General features: G+C 33.5%; 1 protein-coding gene across 2 annotated transcripts in view; it reads right to left on the reverse strand.

The window, feature by feature from the left end:
* The window catches only part of MKLN1 (muskelin 1), a 179,545-nt gene that overhangs the window by 85,840 nt on the left and 71,112 nt on the right, over positions 1 to 22,593 (reverse strand). For both annotated transcript variants that reach the window (XM_024131798.3, XM_028489738.2), the window contains exons 5-6: positions 16,722 to 16,831; positions 13,678 to 13,870 (exon numbers count right to left, since the gene is read on the reverse strand). In XM_024131798.3, coding sequence (XP_023987566.1) covers positions 13,678 to 13,870; positions 16,722 to 16,831 — 303 coding nt within the window. The remainder of the gene's footprint in view (positions 1 to 13,677; positions 13,871 to 16,721; positions 16,832 to 22,593) is intronic.

Genomic DNA, 22,593 nt, shown 5'->3' on the forward strand with positions numbered 1-22,593 from the left:
CTAGTTTCTTTTTTCTTTGCCCGTGGGACTTTAAAAAATTCTTACAAAAAGAAAGTTCTCTCCTTCTTAAATTAGCACTCAGAAATTAGCATTTATGTTTTAATTGTTAAAGTAAGGGGAACAAGTGGATTCACAACTTCTTTTAGTGAGAGTGTTTCTATCATATCACCTACTCCCCCATGGGCTTTTCTGACAATTCCTGCCCCATCCAGCCTACTCTGGCCAATACTGGTTTCCCATTACAAGAGCTGGAAATCTTTTCTTTTTTCAGATAAAATGTTGTGGGGCTCCTATTAATAGTAATGATATGATGATAACATTAATCATAAATTTAGTATTATACAGAAGTAAAACACAGTAATTAAATTTTATTCCATTTTGTGAAAGGCACATAAAAGTTAAATGATCCTTTTAAAAAACCTTAAACAGAGAAGATAAAATTAATCAATATAAACAATGATTTTAAAATATTAATTCCACATAATGGCTAACTGAAGAGGAGAGAGAAAAAAAGTAAAGATGGGAGTATATGGAGATGAGTAGAAAACTGAGGGAGATAAGAAAACTAAAGACATGAAAAATACAAAGCAAAAATAGAGACAATTAGAAAAGTAATAAATTTCATACTTTTTAATAGTGCCCAATTGCCATATTACCAAAGTGTCCCATACTAGTTAGTTACACAACTTTTGATAAGTCAAGCAAGTTCCTCAACTGCAAAACTGGTGTTTAAGAGTTGGATAGGGCCTGAGGTTCCTTCCAAATTGTGGCATACTAGGGTCCCACCACTGTTAGAACCAATATATTTACTCGAACTGTGTGTGTCTGGCTGATCCCACCTTATGTTCATCTTAGAAAAGTCTCCATCTCCTCTTTCCCCTTAAGTCTTCTGTGACTATTCTGAAAAAGAAATCACAATCCACTGGGGGAAATTCTTCTACGAGCTCCTAAGGCAGTAATCACAGGAACAGTTATAATCTGATGGATGACCCCATTCCTGATCTTTAACGTCATTCTGAACACTGCAGGTAAAATTAAATTCTCTAATTGTTTCTTCAACTAATCCTTCTATCCCCACTCTTAACTAACCTGAAAAACTTACAAATACTCTACCCATCAAGAGCTTCACAGTTTCTCTTCTATCAAACACAACTGTCCTATGAAACTATTGTCAGGAATTTTCAAGTAAAAAAAGCAAACTCTCAAGCATTATACAATTTTTGTAAAATCATTTTGTAAACACACACACACAGATGAAAAGAAAAAACACCGACATACATCAGAAAGTTAAAAGTGATTTTCTCTGGTTGGCAGGATTAGGATGATTGTGATTTTTGGTTTTGGTTTTTGCCTTTGTATTTTTTTGTTTTCCCAATTTTTTTGCATTGAACTCTATTATTACCAGAAGAAAGGTCACAAAACAACTAGATATGTGGAATTCTTTTCTAAACTTTGGAAAAACTTTGTAACATATTGTTATTACCAATATAAACCATTTTCACATACTTCGTTACCCCTGAAATGTCTCTTCTTCACAGGTCACTAGACACATTCACATTTCTACAATCAGTGCTTTGTACACTGACATTAACTTGTTTTAACAAGGACAAAGAGAGCTAAATATGCACAAAGGATTTATAATCAAGCATGCAGAGGAAATTACTTCCAAAATTTAAACGTTAAGTAATCCAAACTTAAAATATTAGAAATTATGATGATTTTACACTAGATACAATTAATCTTCTCTTGAATAATGATAGTTAATAGCATAACATCAGAGATGCTCAGTATATAATAAATGCTTAGAATGGAAAAAAGAGCAGGGGGTGGAGGGACTTTCCTAGCCACATGGTTGACATTTCCTTTGAGTCGTCTTAATGTTACTAAGTTCCTTACATTACAACAAACTGTACATAAAACTCCTAACTCCCATAAAGCATATTCTTAGTTCATAATGGCACCCTGACAAGTCACACGAATCTTGTACAGCAGTCAAGCAAACATTAAAAAAAATTGCTTGGGGAACTTTTTGCCTCCTTCTGTCTCAAGTAAATTCCTTTTCTCTTCACTAGTCTAGGGTTCACACAATTCTCTTTGATATCTCTTACTTTTCCTTGGAGACTACTAGAAAACCTGAAGAAAATTATTTCAATATAGCATTATCAAATCTGGAAGTAACTCTCTAAAAAGATCTTACCAAAGAAGAAAGAGTTGACTTTTATTGCATACTTACTGTGTGCAAGACATCACAAAGGTTAACTCATTTACTCCTTAAAATAAATCTACACAATGGTCATTAATTATTGCAAAGATTAGAAAATCAAGGTTCAGAGAAATTAATATCATGCCCAAAGACTCTAAACAAAAAGGTATAAAGCCCAATTCCAAAGTCTAAAATCTTTTCAACTCTTCATAGAATGCATGTAAATAAATATAAACACACACATACACCTAACACACAAATAATAGTTTTTAAATTACAATCTAAGATTACACACTATAATAACAGCAAAATTTACCTACTCAATAGCACTTCAATAGACAGCAAAATTTACCTATTAAAAAGGAAGACTGGGAAACATAACTCATCATACCAGATCATTCTACTGCAATATTAAACTGATTATAATAAAAGAGGGATAAAACTAAAACAGTTGAAATATATCATAGTTAATCATAATTTAAAGGAAAAAATGTAATCTCCCTCTTAAATACAGACCTACTGGTAACTGTGGCTAAAGTTTACTTTTTATGTTTCGTTTCTTCTCTGGAACACTGGTTTGTCACTACTCTAGATCACTTTCTTACCTTAAGTATTCATTCATCTGGAAGTTGTTCCAGACAACAAATGGCTAGTTTGAGAAGCTAGCTGTTCTACCAAAAACCAAAATAAAAACAAAAACAAAACAAAACACCTCTTTTGGAGAAATTCTGGCTTACCATAAGACACAAAAGCTAGAAACATAAGTTCCAGCCCTCTCACACCTCTCTACACTACTATTCAACTCTATTTAATTAACTTCTTGATACTTTCATTTTATAGTATTAAACCATCTAATCACTCAAAATAAAAAATGACTTAAAGAACTATGTTGTACTTTGCAGAGAAACAGGATAAATTAAAGATTACCCTCATTTAATCTATTACAATACATATTATTGCCTCTTGCCAGGGCAACTGGGTTGTCAATAAATAGTTCAGATCAGATGTGGAGCAAGCTATATTTAGTAGCTATTTTCAATGAAATAACATGCTTAAGAATCTTCTTTCACGCTCTCAAACAGAAAAGTAGTAATATAATGTTTATTAATATAATGTTTTCTTGGTGAACAGTCATTTCAAGTGCTAAAGAAACTTTATTTTTTAATAGAACAAATTAAATTTTTCAAAATCAAATAGTCATAAGCTTGAAATCCTTGAGGTGATCAATAAAAACGCTACAAACATTAAAGCAGGGTAAAGATTTTTTCAAAATACATTGCTTTCAGTTCCTTGTTTTTTTTTTTTTTTTTTTTTGTGGTATGCGGGCCTCCCTCTGCTGTGGCCTCGCCCGTTGCGGAGCACAGGCTCCGGACGCGCAGGCTCAGCGGCCATGGCTCACGGGCCCAGCCGCTCCGCGGCATGTGGGCTCCTCCCAGACCGGGGCGCGAACCCGGTTCGCCTGCATCGGCAGGCGGACGCGCAACCGCTGCGCCACCAGGGAAGCCCCAGTTCCTTGTTTCAATGTTAAAGAACTCCCTTTCAAGACCTAAAAACAAATGAAAAGCTGACACCTCTGCAGCCAAAATAATTGCCCCATGTTCCCTATATTTCTAATTCTTGAAAGGTCGCTTTTTGTTTGGTATGCTTACTTGCATATATTCTATATGATTCAGCAAAAAAACTGAGCTTTCTATTGAAACAATGACATTCTCATCTACAAAAATATGAAAACACCTCTTACACTGTTTTAAAAGTCTCAAAAGCAAAAAAATAAGGCATTTAAATGTTTATGAACTATTTTTAAAAATTACTTCTGTATTTTAAGAACTCAGGCAGTTGCTAATATTTCTATATGTCTACTTTTGACAAAAATCTAACGCAGAAAATCAGAAGGGTCTGCCAAAAGTAAAACTATCCAAAAGAACTGAAAATATGACGTAGGAGAAATCACACTAAGACCTAGTTGCTAAGAATTTTCAAACTACTGAAAGTCTCCCGGTCCAATACCATCTCATTTTTCCCCTATGATTATGACTATAATAACTAAACACGTTTCATACAGTCCTAATTAGGCACAAGCTGTTCTTGTCTCTAATGGTGAAAGTACATGATTTTTTTTTTAAAGAAAAAAAATATATTCAAGCCTCATCCAAGATTTAAAAAAAAAACAGCACAGAATACAGTACTGCTGCCTACATCGAAACTTTTATCAAACTGATTTTTCACCAACACAGAGATTTTTTTTTTTTTTAAAGAAAAAACTAAAACTTCACTTACAGGTACAGCATAAAAAAGTTTTTATGGTTCAAGAATAATAATGGCTGGGTAAAAGAGATTTTTTTTTAAAATTATGCATTTCAGCAGTTTGATTAAATTCTGAAAAGAGAAATACATGAATTATAACAATTTACATTACAACAATAAATATTGGGGAAACTGAACCAGTAAATATTTACTTGGATGGCAAAGCATGGTGGTAAGATGAATAGATTCCAATTTTAGCTCTGCCACTTACCAGCTATGCTGTCTTAGGCAAACTACTTAATCACTGACATTTACTAAATTGAAATAACAATAATACTTACCTAGAAAGTAGGTACAAGAATTAAATTAATTCATATATAGTGTTTATTAGAGTAGATGGCATATTGGCCTTTGAATACATGAATAGTTATAATAATGAAGTAATATTTGGAACTATACTTGGCAAAAAACTAATAATTTTTTATGCACAAAATGAGAAATATGGTACAAAGGCAAACAGGAATTAAGAGAAAGAGGAGCAACTGAGGTGCAGGAATAATTTTTAAAAACTAGCTTGAAAGAGCTAGGCTTGAAGAATGAGTTGTAAGTGAATGGTGATAAAAAGGCAAAGTAATCAGGGAAGGGAATACAACATAAACAAAAGCACAAAGGCATGACCTAAATGGGAAGGAAATCCAAAAAAGAGGGGATATATGTATATGTATAGCTGATGCACTTTGCTGTACAACAGAAACTAAAACAACATTGTAAAGCAACTATACTCCAATTAAAAAAAAAAGCACAAAGTCATGAATGAACAGGAATTAGGGAAAGAAGCCATCTTTCAGGAAGCAGTCTGGTGAAAATAAAAAAGAGAGAGAGATTTTGCATTAGGAGTACTGCTGAGAAGAAACAGTGTCCCAAGAGAAAAGCAATACCATAAGGAAAAATCTTGCTGTTCTAGAACACAGTCTTAAGAACCTATTTAAAACAGGAAAAACTCATTTCATTCAAAGATTAATAAAACTCAAAAACAACCAATTCAGAATTTATACAAAGATATAAAAAGGAAAAGAAAAAAATTTTTAAGTGGCAAAAGAATCTGATTCAACAGAAAAATGTAGTCATGTAATTGATGAAAATGGCCAAATACTTTTCCATGAATATAAAAGTTAAGTAAGAAACTCTCTTTATAAAACATGAGCACAAATTAGAGATATAAACAGTTAGAAAACAGATATAAATAGTTGGAAGAGATATGGTATGACAACAAAGATAAATAAAACATGAATGTCAGAGTTGAAGGAAAAGAGGAAGAAAAACAAAATGAATACATAACAGAAATGAAGACCAAAATAAGAAGGAAAGAAAACACTATTAACAATATAGTAATGGAAAAGAGAGAAAGAATTTAGAGAAGGTTGAAAAATTAAACATAAATGTGCAATTAAAATGAGAAAATAAAAGATATACATCCAACTGAAAGAAAACAAAAAATACAGAATAGTTAACAGTGTCACCACACTGGAGTTGCCCTGTTTACAGAACTATAAAATAATCTAAAACAAAGATATGTTTAATATATTTAAATATTTAAACAGCCATAGGCAAAAAGAGAGATTGCATTCAAAAGAGCAATAGTTGAAACTGGCAACAATGGAAACTGGTTAACAGTGAAATGACATCCAAAATGTATCTGGAGAAGATAACTGTCAATCTAGAATTCTATACCCAGTGAAAATCTCCTTCAAGAAAAGAGACAAATTTTCAAGCAAACAAAAACTGAGAGAATTAATTTGCATTAGAAGAAATTCTAAAGGATGTGCTTAAGGCAAAAGGAATATGATCTTAGGTATAAAATCAAAGATTCAAATAGTAGTGAAGAGCAATATTTGGGTAAAATTAATGGACACTGTATAAAACAAGAATAGTAATATCTTCTAGGGTCTTTGAATATGGTATCAAAATAGAGAACAACAATAGCATATGAGTTGGAAGGTAAGTAGATGGGAGTTCAAAGTCCACTAAGTCCTTGTACTGATAAATTTTGTTAAGTATGTATATTTGCGGTTATTTATAGACTCACCATAAATAAAATACAGAGTCTGTTACTTCCAAATAAATAAAGAGAAAAATGAAAAGATTAAAAAGTTTAAAAAGGTACGAGACAACAACCAAAAACAAGAAATAAAGGACATGACGAAAAATATTAAGTAAAATGGTAGGTTTGAACCCATATATTTAGCAGTAATTCAATCATGTAAATGAAATAAATGTTCAAATCAAAAGAAGGCAGAGTTTTTAAAAAACAACTAAATTTACAAGAGATATTTCTTCGAAAAAAGGATACAGAAAGGTTGAAATTAAAAGATGGAAAAAGATATGTAAATATTTACCAAATGAAAGCAGATATATTAATGTAAGACAATTTATAACTTAAGGCAACAACATTAGTAGAGATAAAAACACACTTAAAGATAAAAGATTTCATTCAAAATAAAAGAATTTAAAATTTGTATGCATCTAGAAACATAGCTTCAAAATATACGAAGCAAAAACTGACAGAATTATAAGAAGAGACAATTCCATAATCATAGTAGGAAGTGTTAACACGTTTTTCTTAGTAATTGAGAGAATCAGACAGAAAACATTATTGGTAAAGCAGGTTTATGCAACATGGTTAGCAAACTGGACCAACCGGACATATATAGAACATTGCAGTAACAACTAAAGAACTGGATTTCTGTCCAAGTGTACCTAATATGTTTATAAAAACTGAACAAAGTGGGCCATATGGTAAGTCTTATCAAATTTCAAAGAATTGGAATAGTACAAAATATGTACTCTGACCACTACGCATTTATGCCAGAAATCAGTAATGAGGAAAAGAGCCAGAAAATCTTTATGTATTTGGAAATTAAAAACTATATTTCTATATAACTGTGACTCACAAAAGAGCAATATCATTTCCTAATGAAATTACCGAACTGGACAAAAATGAAAACACTTCATAGCACAACTGAAAAATAAGAGGAAGGAAATTTATATCCTTAAATGCATATATGGGGAAATAACAAAGTCTGAAAATTAATAAGCTAAGCATCAATCTCAATAAATTATAAAACGCATATTAATCTCAAAGAGAGAAAGAAGACAACATTAAATACAGAGCATAAGCCAAGGACATAAAAGTTAACATAAAGAATCAACAAACCAGAAGTTGGTTCCCTCAAAAGATCACTGAACGTGCTAAGCTTATGGTGAAAGCAATAGATTGGGGGGACTTCCCTGGTGGAGCAGTGGTTAAGAATCCGCCTGCCAATGCAGGGGACACAGGTTCGAGCCCTGGTCCTGGAAGATCCCACATGCCGCGGAGCAACTAAGCCTGTGCCCCACAACTACTGAGCCTGCGCTCTAGAGCCCACAAGCCACAACTACTGAAGCCCGCGTGCCTAGAGCCCATGCTCTGCAAGAAGAGAAGCCACCGCAATGAGAAGCCCACACACCGCAACAAAGAGTAGCCCCGCTCGCTCGCAACCCAACACTGCCAAAAATAAATAAATGAAATAAATAAATTTATTTAAAAAGAAAAAGAAAGTAATGGATTGGGGAGGGAGAAAGAATTCATAAATAATCAATATAAGGAATGAAAAAAAGACACATCTCAAGAAATTCTACAAATATTAAACAGATAATAAGGGGATATTAGGTACAGTTTCACATCCATAAGTTTGAAATTTTAGATGAAACTGAAACAAACTACTAGGAAAGTGTAATTTGTTAAAGCTCAATCAACCAACCAAACAACTCTGAACAGTCCTACGAAGTTTAAAGAAACTGAATTGGAAAGCTAAAAATATTCCTGTAAGCAAATCTCAAGCACAGATAGCTCAATGGTAAATTCAACCAAGCATTTAAGAAAGAAATAATTCACATCTTACATTTATTCAGAAAAAAAGAAGAAAAGGTTAACTCCTCAACACATTATGTGAAATCAGCCTAATAATGATACTAAACCTGAACAGGAAGGTATGAGAAAGAAAAGCTACAAGGTCAACCTTACTAACAAAAATAGCTGGAAGAATTCTAACAAAACATTAGTCAATCTAAACCCAAAATAAATTTAAAAAATACATAACAAAGTTAAGTATATATGAGGTTTAACATTAGAAAATCAATTACTATGATTTCATATATTAATAGGGTAGGGAAATCATATCACAAAAGGTAGAGAAAAAGTGGCAAAATCCAATATCCATTTATGACACTAACTCTCAGGAATCTTGGAATCTGATACAGAATCTCCAAAAACCCCAGATCAAAAATATATTTAACAATGAAATGTAAAAAGCCTTCCTTCTGGGATCATGAACTCCACAGGGTTATCCACTATAATTATGCTATGGCAATCTTTTTCTAAAGATCCTGGCAGAGATTAAACACAAGGGGGAAAAAGTTATCAGGGTTGGAAAGAAAAATGTGTCATTATGCCTAAGTACAGCTGACCCTTGAACAAGACAGGTTTGAACCGTACATGCCCACCTATATGTGGATGTTTTTTTCCAATAAATATATTAGAAATTTTTTTGGAGATTTGCAACAGTTTGAAAAAACTCGCAGATGAACCACACAGCCTAGAAATGTCAAGAAAATTAAGAAAAGGTGAGGTAAGTCATGAATGCATAAAATATGTAGGTACTACTCTATCCATATTTATACAGGCATAAGGTGAGTGCTATTTAATATAAAATTAATAATGTGTTGGTTTTCCTACTGTTTTATAACTTTGTTTTCAAAGAATTACATTACTGTACAGTATGCCCCCCCCACCCTCTCTCAACTGGAGAAACTATCAGCCTATCATCAGAGGTAAATAGTTTTTAGAAAATATAACAATGTTTCCAATACTGTATTATAAATATGACTAATACTGTATGCCATAAAAATTTTACAATTCATTCATTAGCATAAAGACTAAGCTATTGTGAAGCAATTGTATCAATTACACTAGACTACTGTAAAGCAATCATATTGCTGCTGCTTCATTACCAATGAATGAACTGTTAGACCTGTAAACAAATATGAATTTCTTTTTCCACATTTAACTTTCATCTTTGATGTCTAGTGTTAATAATACATATAATACTTACAGTGTTTTGTATCATTAAGACAATATTGACACAGGTACTGACAATTTATCTTGTAAACAGATAATGTAAACTTACGATACTAATAAACATAGTACATACTGTAAATGTTTTCTCTTCCTTATGATTTTCTTAATAACATTTTCTTTACTCTAGCTTATTTTATGTCGGAATACAGTATATATATGTAACATATAAAATATGTGTTAATTGACTGTTCATGTTATCAGTAAGGCTTCCAGTCAACAGTAGGCTACTAGTAGTTAAGATCTGGGGGAATCAGTTACACGTGGATTTGCAACTGTGCAAGCTGTAGGACGGGGGAGGGAGAGCTGGCGCCCCTAACCCCCACGCTGTTTAAGGGTCAACTGTATTTTAAACTGAATGAAAATGAAAACAACATAGCAAAATTTGTGAGATACAACTAAAGCAGTGCTTAAGGGAAATTCTTAACACAAAATGCTTACATTAGAAAAGAAGAATCTCTAATGGCTTCAGCTTTCATATTAAGAAACTAGGAAAAGAAGAGCAAATTAAAACCAAAGTATGTGGAAAAAAGGAAATAATAAAGATACAGAAATCAATGAAATAGAGAGAAAAGATAAAACAAAGAAACCAAGAGCTGTTTTCTTAAAATAAAACTGATAAGATCTCTAGCCAAACTACCAAGAAATGAAAGACAAAAATTACCAATATCAAGAAGATGATATGACATAAAGGACAATAATGGAATATAAACAACTTTATGTCAGTAAATTCATCAATTTAGATGAAATGGGCATATTCGTCAAAAGACACAAACTACCAATATTCCCTCAATAAGAAACAGAATATAAATAGCCTGATATCTATTAACAATACTAAATTTGTAGTTAAAAACCTTGCCACAAAGGTAACTCCAAAAAGATTTGAGATCTCAAAAAAATTCTAAGAAGAGGGAAATAGGTCTATCATATAATTAACAACTATGGCATAAACCAAGGTATGGGAAGGGAGAGATACAGGGTGGGGTGGGGGTGGGCAGGAGTGTGGGGTGGAGTAGAGAAAAAAGAAAGGAGGAAGGGAAGAGGGAAGAAGGGAGGGGGGGAGAAAGATAAAGACCTCAAGTTTAAACTTTAGGACTACTTTATTAAACTTTAAACTTTACCTCCCCCCTTGTCTCACAAAAGCAAACTTTTATTTCATTAACAAATAAGATAAACACTGCAAAGGGAGGTTTTCTTTAAGTATTTTCTGTTCCTGGGTGATTACTTTTGCCTATCATCACTGGATTCTACCTTTTTCCCCTGGCATTGTCAAAGAGGAAGTAGCAATGATTGGTTCAGGCATCACCTCTAATGAAATTAAACGTAAATGTAGGGGTGTTTCTAGGCAAATAGGAAGCCTATTAGAGAAATAAATACAGCCCAACACTTTCTTAAAATATAGACCATACTTGAAGAAGAGCATACTAATATACCAAATACACTAAAAGTAGTTTTTGTTTCCTACACTGTAAGAAATTTGAAAGATGCTTCTGATTCCCTATACTTTCTTATTTACCAGGCAGGAACTTCTTACCCTTCTCTTCTATGTTTTTAACGGAGCAGAAGCCAAATAACTTTGCAGTGTTTACTTCCTTATTTGTCCAACAAATCATCATCAGTGCAGTCAGCAGCAAACTGAACAACCCTGGAAGGAATGTTTATTAACTAAACACTGTTCCAAGCCAGTGAGGAGTATAAAAAGTATGACTTGGCTGTTAAGTCTCAAGAATAGTTCCTATCAATTTTCCTGAACTTGGTTTCTTCCTAGAGTCAGAAGGATAAGTTAAGTCTCTGCAGTAGCAGAGTTGCATATGATGTTCACAGCTTCTCGTAAATGAGTATATTGCTAAAGAGACAGTTTTAAAACCTGTTTTTAGCTAACTAATTACACAAAGTTGCTGGTGGTTCTGTTGTTTACTTTACCTTAACAAAATATTAAATGCCTTAAAGATTTAAAACAAGACACAAAAACCATAAAATCACTTGTGCCTTCTTCATCCTATAGTAAAAAAATACAGAATTCATTCTCAGAAATGGCATACACACACACACACACACACACACACACACACACACACACATATATACTTTCATTAGTGGCACTTTGATGGTTTGGTAAGAGATTATTATATATGTTCCATTTGGGTATACTCCAAAGTATATTCTATTTCAAACATAGTAATCATTTATTTGCAAGTATCATCATCAATTAAATAAACAGTAACAATATACAAGGCTGAGAGGCAGGTTTGTTATTATAACACAATGGAGCTTCAAGCAATTCATTTTGAGTTAACTTTAAATTGATAAACTCAAAGAAGGCAGTACTGGTTTTGTTTTCTCTAGCTGTAAAATATTCAACCAATATCTGATAAATGAGTAACTAATAATAAATGATAGTGATACGACTAAAATATATGAAAACAGAGCACTGAGAAAGTCTATTATTCTTTATTTCTTTCTGTAAGAAAATAGAATTTCTATACAACTTTGTATCATTCCACAAGTTTCATAATTCAGCATTAAGCTGTTTTCACTCACAATGCTTCTGACTCCAAATGTGTGGGTCTTCTCCTTACACCAACCATTTCTCCAATTCTCTGACTCCAACTTGGTATCCAACTGAGAATCAATTCATTTCTGACACTATCTACCTGGAGTCAGTGTAAGATCTCACAAGTTAAAGGGCTCAGTTCCACAAGACTACCCCCACTTCAGATGCCAATCGCAAATCCCGAGCCACTGGTACCTCTGACCTACCAACTATAAACTGGGGGTTCCCACAACCCCCACTCACGTTCGATAATGCTAGAGTAACCACAGATTTCAGGGAAGCACTTTACTTACTATCACTGGTTTATTATAAAGGATACAAGTCTGAAACAGCCAAATGGAAGAAAGATGTAGGGCAAGGTACAGGTGTGAGTGTGTGTGTGTGTGTGTGTGTGTGTGTTTGTGCACGCGTGTGTGTGTGTATAGCTTCCATGACCTTTGGGGCAAGCTCTCTGAACCCCAATGTTTTAGAGGTTCCATTATGTAGGCATGATTGATTAAAACATGGTTTTAGGTGATTGAACACCATCTCTGACCCTGCTCCTCTCCCCAGAGGTCAGGGGTGGGTTGAAAGTTTCAGCCCTCTAATCACATGGTTTGATCTTTCTGGAGATCTGAAGCTATCTAGGGACTCCAGCCACCAGTCATCTCAGCACACAAAAGACACTCATCACCCTGCAGATCCCAAGGGTTTTAGGAGCTGTGTGCCAGGAAAGAGAAAAGACCAAATATTTACTTTTTATTATACCACAGCACCTACTTCTGTTCTTTGTTACTATGAAAGTGTAGATTTTTTTAAAAGGATGCTACTCTATACAGCAACAACAGAGTTCCTTATTTTAAATAACAAAACATACCAGACCTTAAATATTCAATTGGTGTCATCCTCCAAAACAATTACTTTGGGAGATTATATTATGTTCCAATATTCACATTTCTTTCAGAGCCAGAATACAGGCTACCCAAGAAAATCAGCAATTATGTAGCATCCACATCACAGAGACGATGTTTCCAATACAAATCCCCTCATTCATTATTAACTGTATACTAATACAATTTTTTGGCTTATCCAAGCACTCCTCACCCCCAAATTACACTATTAAAAAAATGGCAACTTGCTATCAACAAAAATATGTAAAGGAATAGGTCACTGATACTGAAGGCAACATTAAAAGACTGTTTCTAAGTGGTTCAGTGCTAATCAATGTTAGCATTTGTAAGTGCATGGTTTTCCAAGATGACAACTTAAATTTAGATATGTGAGTTCAAGTATGTTACTTTCTTATTTTTCCAGTCTCATTAGTACATTATGGACCTGTCTTACATAAAATAAGTCCTTAATTCAAGGAGCTAACATCTTTACAGAGTAAAAAGATGGGGGGGAAAAAAAGAAAGAAAGAAACTAAGAACTGGCATAAACCTATATTCTTTTAAAACACCTGTTTCTTGTATATACTTAAAATCACCCTAATAACCAATCTAAGTTTACATGTTTATGACATACCATTTACAGCTTTTTCAATCAATTCTTCACAAGCATCAAAATCACCCTTCAGTACCAATTTATCATGCAGATCTGTTAACATGGGATGTTCAAGGGCAATCTTGGTTTTCTTTTGCAGTGATTCAAAGGCCTCTGTATAGTTATGTTGTCTGAAGTGTTTTAGGCAAAGGCGAATAGCTTCCTGTTCACGGTACTACTGGAACACAAGAGAAGGTATGAAAAGAAGAGATTTGGTTAGTTATTACTGTAGGAAACAATAAGTGATAATTACTAATGTAAAGTGAGCATTTACTAAGCATTAACTAAGTATACTAAGCACTGTACTAACCCTATTCATTATTATCATTATTATTTCCACTATTAAATGGCAAAACTGAAGCTTAGTCAATTGTAATAACTCACCAAAGGTCACAAAATATATAGCAGAAAGATATTAAAGAGATGAACGTATACAGATGTATCAGGCATATATTTCATGAAGATAAAAGATATTAAAAGATGAAACCAGGCCTAGTTCTAGAGCCTGAACTTTCAAGAAAAGAACCAGAAACACTATTTATCAAAGCTTACTTAAGATGGTAAAAATGATAACTTCTAAGGCTTTTACTAATCAGATAACAATGTTGGTACTGAATGCACAGAAACCATTAAATAATATACATTAAATGTTTATGCTCTTTGTTCTTGGTTCTTAGTAATAAGTTATTACTTGAATGACAAATATTATCAAATGTTCATGTATTTCAAATTCACAAACAGGTTTTATGATTCAAAATCATCAGAAAGAAACTATTTAAAGTTTTATAATTTTTTTTCTAAACCTGGGCTACCTCATCGATTAAACAGCTATAAAGTAAAAATCTCAATTAATTACAATCCCAAAAGAAATATTCAATTTACTAAATCTCCCCCCTAAAAGGATGAATGCCAAAAAACAAGCTCATATAAAGAATTTAAAAGAAAATTTAATTCAAGAATATGTTATGAGATTTCTACAATTTCCTAAATAAGAATTAATAAAATAAACTGATAACACAGAAGCAGTGCATAATAACCAAGCAAAAATACAATTTACTTGTAAGCCTTACTCTTTAATAGGCAGGAAAATTTACAAGACTTGAAACACTCATCACTTTATAGTCTCTGATTTTTTTATTAATAAAAGGTGATCAAAATATTTTTCCTTAAACACTCTAGTTAACTAATATTTTCCCTCATCAAATAACAAAAGAATGATTCTATATCCAAACTAACTTCACATTAATAGTTTCTTATGCTTAGCCTCTAAATAAAGATTTATCCTAACTATCTGGAACCATATTAAACAATAATACCTTTTTATCATGTTGACTTTAGGAGTATGAATCACATCCACATTTTAAATTTTCTATCAGGCTGCATAGAGGTACACAGTAGGAGAGGATTTATGAAACGAAATTATAATGCTTTGAAAAAGGATTGAAATTCAAAGAGGGTGAAGACTTTAATTTCTAGAGGTTCACAATAAATAGAGAGAACTTGACAAGTGAATGATTGAACAATTTTAAGTTCTCAAATATAATCTGTCCACAATGTTGGGGAAAAAAGGTGTAATTTGCAGCTGCCTACAATATCAAGAGATTTGTGAGTATATTAAAGAAAACACATGTACACATCATAGACTAAAGAGAAAAAAAATTTTTAAGTATCAGAAAAGCTTACTCATTCTTTTTTTAAGAAGAACCAATAGAATTTAGAAGATTATAAGTATATACAAAGCACTACTATATATATAACACTGTAAAGGTGATTTTTTTTTTTTTTTTTTTTTTTTTTTTTTTTTTTTTTTTTTTTTTTGTGGTATGTCACGGGCCCAGCCGCTCCGCGGCATGTGGGATCCTCCCAGACCGGGGCGCGAACCCGGTTCCCCTACATCGGTAGGCGGACGCGCAACCGCTGCGCCACCAGGGAAGCCCTGTAAAGGTGATTTTTAATGTTTAAAAATATCATCTCTACCTTGAAAGAATTTACAATATTACAGGTAGTCCAAGAATATATATAAAACATATAGAAAATACAAAAAGCCAGCATCTATTTAAAATTGAATATAACCGAATGCCAAAAATAAATCAAACAGAAAGTTCCTCAATTAAGCTGACCAGAAAAGGGCTGAAATTCTAGACAAAAAAAAATCTTAGGAATAACTTATATTGCTTCCCAATCGCCTATGAGTTGACAATTCAGCCCTATCTGCAAATAAAGATATCAGGAAATAGTGATTAGACTAAAGCTTTATCATTCCCCTAACAAGAAACAGTCCTCCCCCGACAAAAACATAGCCAAAAGAGTCAAATAGATATACATCAGAAACACAGGTGAAGCATTAAAGGTGTTCAGAAAAATCAAAGACCTATTTCTCAATAATTTAAATTCACATTTTTCAGGCTGCATTTATTGTATAAAATGACCTATGAATAAAATTATTAAATATCACCTTTATACTCCCTATAAGAATAAGATCACAATTATTTATAGAAACCATTTCAAATTTCAGTTAAAAGGAAAAGTAAATATTCCTATTTTACTCAACACAAACACAATGGAGGAATATATAATAAAAGCAATCCGGAACCAAAACTACCCCACTAAAAACTATGTTTAAATGTTTCTATCAATATAGGTTAAAAACAAAATTCAGAGACAGATGGGTATAATAATGTAATAGCAGACTCTGGTGCCAGACTGCCTGAGTTGATATACTGCCCTGAGCACTTTACAACTGTGTGGCCTTAGGCAAAATACTTAACCTGTGTTCCACTTCATCACCTGTAAAATATGAATAATAACTGTACCTATCTCATAGAGTGGCAATGAGTAAATAAGAGATAAAGAAGCTTAGAACCTGGCAAAACATAATGTTTAATAAATGTTGATTAATCTTTATAACTATTATTACTATTCTCAATATTTTAAATTATTCTCAGTTAAGACAAGAGAGTGACACAATTCTCTCTTTATTATAGGCACTTGAAGCATGAAATCAGGATTTTAAAATACAGTCCTACCTTACTATACCAGTTGAGACAGGGTTGTACTACATCAGGATCATCAATGCCACTAAGTTCAACATACCAGATGCTAAAGTTAAAGCTGGGTCCCCACGATAAGAGTGGAACTTTAAGGAGAAAAATAAGAAAGAAAAAGAAAAGAAATTAACATAGTTCAAATAAAACTTCAGCAAAGTAAAATCACTATTCAAACTTATTAGGATTCATTCAACAAATTTACTGAATACTTTCTATATCCCCAGCACTGCACTACTGGGCGCTGGGGCCACAGTAGCAAAAAGAAACATATGATCCATGCCATCATGAGGTTGCTTTAATTATAACAACACTGAAGATAAATTCAAAGTGGTCATTTATCTATCCCCCCAAAAACCTGTTTTTGGGTTAGATGATTTAGCAGGTAAATTTTACGAAACCCACAAGAAACAAATAATTCCTATATAATTTAAACTGTATCAGAGCACAGAAAGAGACTGAAAGTTCAATTACTTATCAAAGTGGCATAACCTGGAAAACAAAACCAGAAGAGAAAGGTTTTAAGGACAATCTCAGCTATGAGTATATATTCAAAAATTTTAAAAATAATAATTTTTTTAAAAGGCTTCAAAAAAATTCTACCAGATTTTCACTGTAACTAAATAGAGTTCATTCCAGGAATGGAAGGTTGGTTCAACAGGAGCAACATTAACGTAATTCACTATGTTAACAAAGTAAGAGAGAAACACATTTGATTGCTTCAACAGATGCTAAGAGCAAACTAATAAAATTTACTTAAAAAAAAAAACAACTCGGGCTTCCCTGGTGGCGCAGTGGTTGAGAGTCCGCCTGCCGATGCATGGGACACGGGTTCGTGCCCCGGTCCGGGAAATCCCACATGCCGCGGAGCGGCTGGGCCCGTGAGCCATGGCCGCTGAGCCTGCGCGTCCAGAGCCTGTGCTCCGCAACGGGAGAGGCCACAACAGTGAGAGGCCCGCGTACCGCAAAAAAAAACAAAAACAACAACTCAATATATAAGGAATAGAAGGCAAAAGAAAACTTTGTTGCCTAGATTTTTTTTTTAAGTATCAAAAACCTCAAAAAACCCCCAAAAACCAAAAACAAAACTAATGGAGAAACATTAAGTATTCGTACTCAAGTCAGGAACAAGACAAAGAGGTCCAATATCTGTACTACTCAACGCTATGTGGAAGATCCTAGCTAATGCAATCAGGAAAAAAATGTGCAAAATTAAGAAAAAATATTATCACTTGAAGATGGTATGGCTTATCTACCTAAAAGATTCAAGAGATTTAACTGAAAAACTTTTAAAGTTTGTATGCAAGGTAAACATGAAAATCAACTTTCCCTGTATCTAGAAAACCCAACTAGAAAATGTAATGAAAAAAGTCTCCTTTGTAATAGCAAAAAAAGCTTAAAATATCTTAGAATAAAGTTTAAAATATGCAAGAAAATAAAATTTTAAAACATAAAAATTTTACTTAATATGTTCCTAGATGGGAAAACTCAGTTGTAAACATATTAATTCCCCTCAAATTACTTATAAATTTAATGTAGTCTCATAATCCTAATGGTATATATCCAACTTTTTTCTTGACATGTAACCAGACAAGCTGATCTGAAAAAAATCAGTTAACACAAAATACCTAAAATAATACAAATAATAAGAAAATAAACATACTAAAAGATACAGTAATTATAAGTTTGATATTAGCAGAGGAAAACGAAGTAAAATCACTGGAGCAGAAGAGGGTATCCAAAAATCTCTCAAGGATCCAGAGGAATTTAACATAGGATGAAGATAACATTTCATATCAGTAATGACAGGATAGAGTAGAGTTTTTTAACCTGTGATCCATGGGCTCCTGGGGATCCCCACAACCCTTTTAGGAAGTCCCATGTGTTCAAAACTATTTTTCATAATAAGATTAGGGCTTTATAGCCTTTTTTTAAAAAAAACTGTACTGACATTTGCACTCATGGTGCAAAGGCAATGCTGAATAAAACTGCTGGCATCTTGGTAGTGCCACAAAAAGTAGCATGAAAGGGTCCCAGTATTTCTTAATACAGTATGAATTGAACTGTATTCCTTACCATCACACACCTGCAGTTAAAAAACAAAAGGACAATTCATTTAAGAATGTCTCTGATAATGTGTAAGAATTAATTTTAATAAATTCCTATCATTAAATACACATCACTTTAATATTCTGTGTGATACAATGGAAAGTACACATAAAGTACTTCTGCTGCATACCAAAGCATGAAGGCTGTCTCAAGAAAAAGAACCTGTGTAAGCTGAGTTGTGAGCTGAAATAGCCACTGAAATAGCCCTTAAAAGAAAAACTGACAATCTCTGATTATTTAGATTTGGGTATTTGACAGATGTTTACCTGTCATTTCAAGGATAACAAATGACAGTTTTGTTGCCAAGGATAAAATTCAAACTTTTGAGGAAAAATTAGAATTTTGGAAAATTAGTATTCACCATTGTGAACTTAGCTACTACCCAGTACTTTTCTCATGAGATTGGTGGTGATAATAACGTGATTTAAAAATATATATTATATAATGAAATGTTCAACATCTGAAAGATGTGCATAACTTAGGGAATCATATTTTCTAAATGACCAATGAATGATTTTACAAAACCATGCAAGGATGAAAGACTGATTCAAAGTACAAGACAGGCCAATGGATTTTAATATAACATTGACATGGTTCAGGCTGAGTAATGCAACTACCTTTAAGAAACTAACACTTGCCAATTTTTGATTAAGTATCGAAACAGAATACCCACAATATCTGATATCAGGTCTACTAATTTCCAAGTCCACTGCTCTTTTCTAGCATATCAGACTCAGTGAAGAGCTAAGATGTACTAAGTCAGATGCTTTTCTATTCTGTCCTCTAAAGGAAGCTGTGTGAGTAAAGACAGAAGCAACAGAACCAGTTATTAGGATATATGCAGGACTCCTGGGATGTTTAATATGGCCTTCAGTTTTTATGTGCAAACAACACAAATTTCAAAAAGGTTTACACTAACGAATACTGAATTATCATCACTCTTTTGGTGTTCATTTCTTCATGTTGCAGTACCATTTAAAAAGTGTACTACTGTATCACTGCAATAACCATTAAGTAATATAAAAGTCAGAATAAAACAGGATTCGAAACCCAAGGCCCCAAGAACACAGTCTATAACTGTGACCAGAGACATATAACATTAGTTAGCGGTCTGAAATCCATTCTCAAGTTCCAGGTCCACGTTCAAGAAAATTAGGAGGAAAAAAAATCTTCCTACTATATCTATTCAAGTCAGTAAAACGTTCATTTATTAAATCCTTTGAAGCAATTGTGGGAGGGAGGTTAAGTAGGCAGTCATCTCACAAGATCATATATTAAATGAATGAAGAGTATAGTTAATTTTTAACAGACTGAAGGCATATATACAGAATGAGCAGAATGATATACACCCATTTCAAATTTTACCAATGATTTTTGATGGCATTAACACTAATACTGCATATTAGACATACTCCATATTATATATCAGAAACCTAAATGTGAATTAGAGCTCCAAGCACACCTTCTTCGCTCCCTAATGAAAGATGCCTTTGCTCTCACCTCAAAAAAAAAGATTAGAAACTCCTAATACACATCCCAAGGCTAAGAGTTTGTATCCTAAGAATTCAACCATCAGTTTTTCCAATGGGATAATCAGACAAGGACATGATCAGGATCAGTGCCTCTCATACGTTTTCCATAAAATGGCATGCATAGAAAATGATGAGATATTTAGTACACAAGCATACTAGGCTGCAGGATTTGGCGACTGTACGATTGGTGGGGGTCAACATCTCAACACAATTAAACATATATGCGGTAGTCAATATGCTTTGGTATTATCACTTGGGAAGCTACTGTCTAGACAGCTAAACAGCTCTTAGAAGATGCTAGTACTTTTAAGATCAGCTTCTGGAAGATCTTAAAAATTTAAGATTAACCACTCTGAAAGAGTGCATCTATTCTACTTACAGATTAGTAAGTACACAAAGCGCTTAGCACAGTAACTGGCACATGGTAAGTACTCAATAAATGTTAGCTATTATTATTAGCTCTTATTACTATATTAATTTTCTTCCTTTTTAAATTTATTTTTTTATTGGAGTATAACTGCTTTACAATGTTGTGTTAGTTTCTGCTGTACAATGAAGTGAATCAGCTATATGTACACCTGTATCCCCTCCCTCTTGGACCTCCCTCCCTGCCCCCCATCCCACCCATCTAGGTCGTCACAGAGCACTGAGCTGAGCTTCCTGTGCTTTATATTTATAGCATGTTCCCACTAGCTATACTTTTAAAATGTTACCTTTCCACATGCTCTCATGAAGGCCACCATCAGGGCACCTTCCCGCCGCCCCACCCCTACCCCCGCCCCCAGAAGACACGGCACTCATCCAGCCAAAGCTAAAGCTTCTCTGAAGCTCCCACACCCATCCAGGCTGCAAAAATCCAAAAAATTCATAGAAATCCAAGTCATCCCTCTACCAAAAACCAGGATTCCTCCAGAATCCTTCCAAGAATCAGTACCTCCTTCTGCCTTCAAATCACCTTCTTATTTCCTGATATAACTGTTATCTTGGCTATGAATCAAGATATAAACCTTTCTAGTCCTCTATAACCAATACTCTCATCCCATTCAACTTTATGTTTTCAGTCATCTGATCTAATCTCCAACTGAGGTTTTCCCTTCCAAACCTTTAACTTGCTCTCTTGAATCTGGCCTCCCAATCAACAACTCTCCTTCTTTACTAAATTTTCTTTTTACTTATAAACCTTACCCGAAACCAAGCTTCTTCCTAAGGCCAACTCTCAACTTCCACACTAAGCCCTATCAAAGATTTCACTAAAGCATGGGCTCTTTGGCTATTTTGTGTGGTGAACCCCCTTTGGCTATTCAGTGAACCCTGTGACCCAATCCCTCTCAGATTTAAATGTAAAATGAAAAATACATAAGATTACAGAGTAAGCAAACTGTATTGAAATATAGTCATAAAAATAATGAAGATACAAAATTATGATATAGAAATATATATGCTTTTTTATTAACACATTAGATAAGAAGATCTAGTGGCAGGTCTAATAATTATCATAATTTCAAAGTTATGATGATATTTGCCACAGTGTAATGTGATGGGAAATATTTATAACTTCTATCTGTGACAAGTCACAGGTATTGCTAATACTATGAGTTATTGCCTATATTCATAATGGAAGGAAATGCTAAGTACATTTGTTAGAGGTTAGACACCATAAAGATGTAACTTTTCCTCCATTAAGTTCACACAGCCGCTGATTAATCCCTATAAATTTCTGTACAATAAACTCAAAAAGTATATATACGATGTCTCTAATGAGGCAAGCAGTTTGCTTGCTGCTTCTGACATCTGAGGAGTGTAAAGACAGTTGCTAAAATCCCCTAGGATTTTACAATCTACCTGAGGAAACAAAACTTACATGTATCACACAGTAAAAGAACTCAACATTCGTAAAAAGACAGACTTAAGTTTGTATACCATCTCTACGTTCTACTACCTGTAAAGTCTTGGCCTAATCATTTAATTTACCTCTAAACTTCAGTTTCCTCATCTGTAAAGTGAGTGTAATAATACCTATTTCACAGAGTGTTAGGCAGATGCTTCATAAACAATATCTATTATACTACTTTAAAGCAATACAAGCACATATCCAAAAGCATATACCAAATGCTATGTCTCTGATACATCACTTACTAGCTATGTACCCTGGGACACATCATTTGACTTCTACTCTCATTTTCCTTAACCAAAAAAGGAAAGATTTTTATCTT

Source organism: Physeter macrocephalus, chromosome 5 (genome assembly GCF_002837175.3).
Source record: "Physeter macrocephalus isolate SW-GA chromosome 5, ASM283717v5, whole genome shotgun sequence".
NCBI classification, from domain to species: Eukaryota; Metazoa; Chordata; class Mammalia; order Artiodactyla; family Physeteridae; genus Physeter; species Physeter macrocephalus.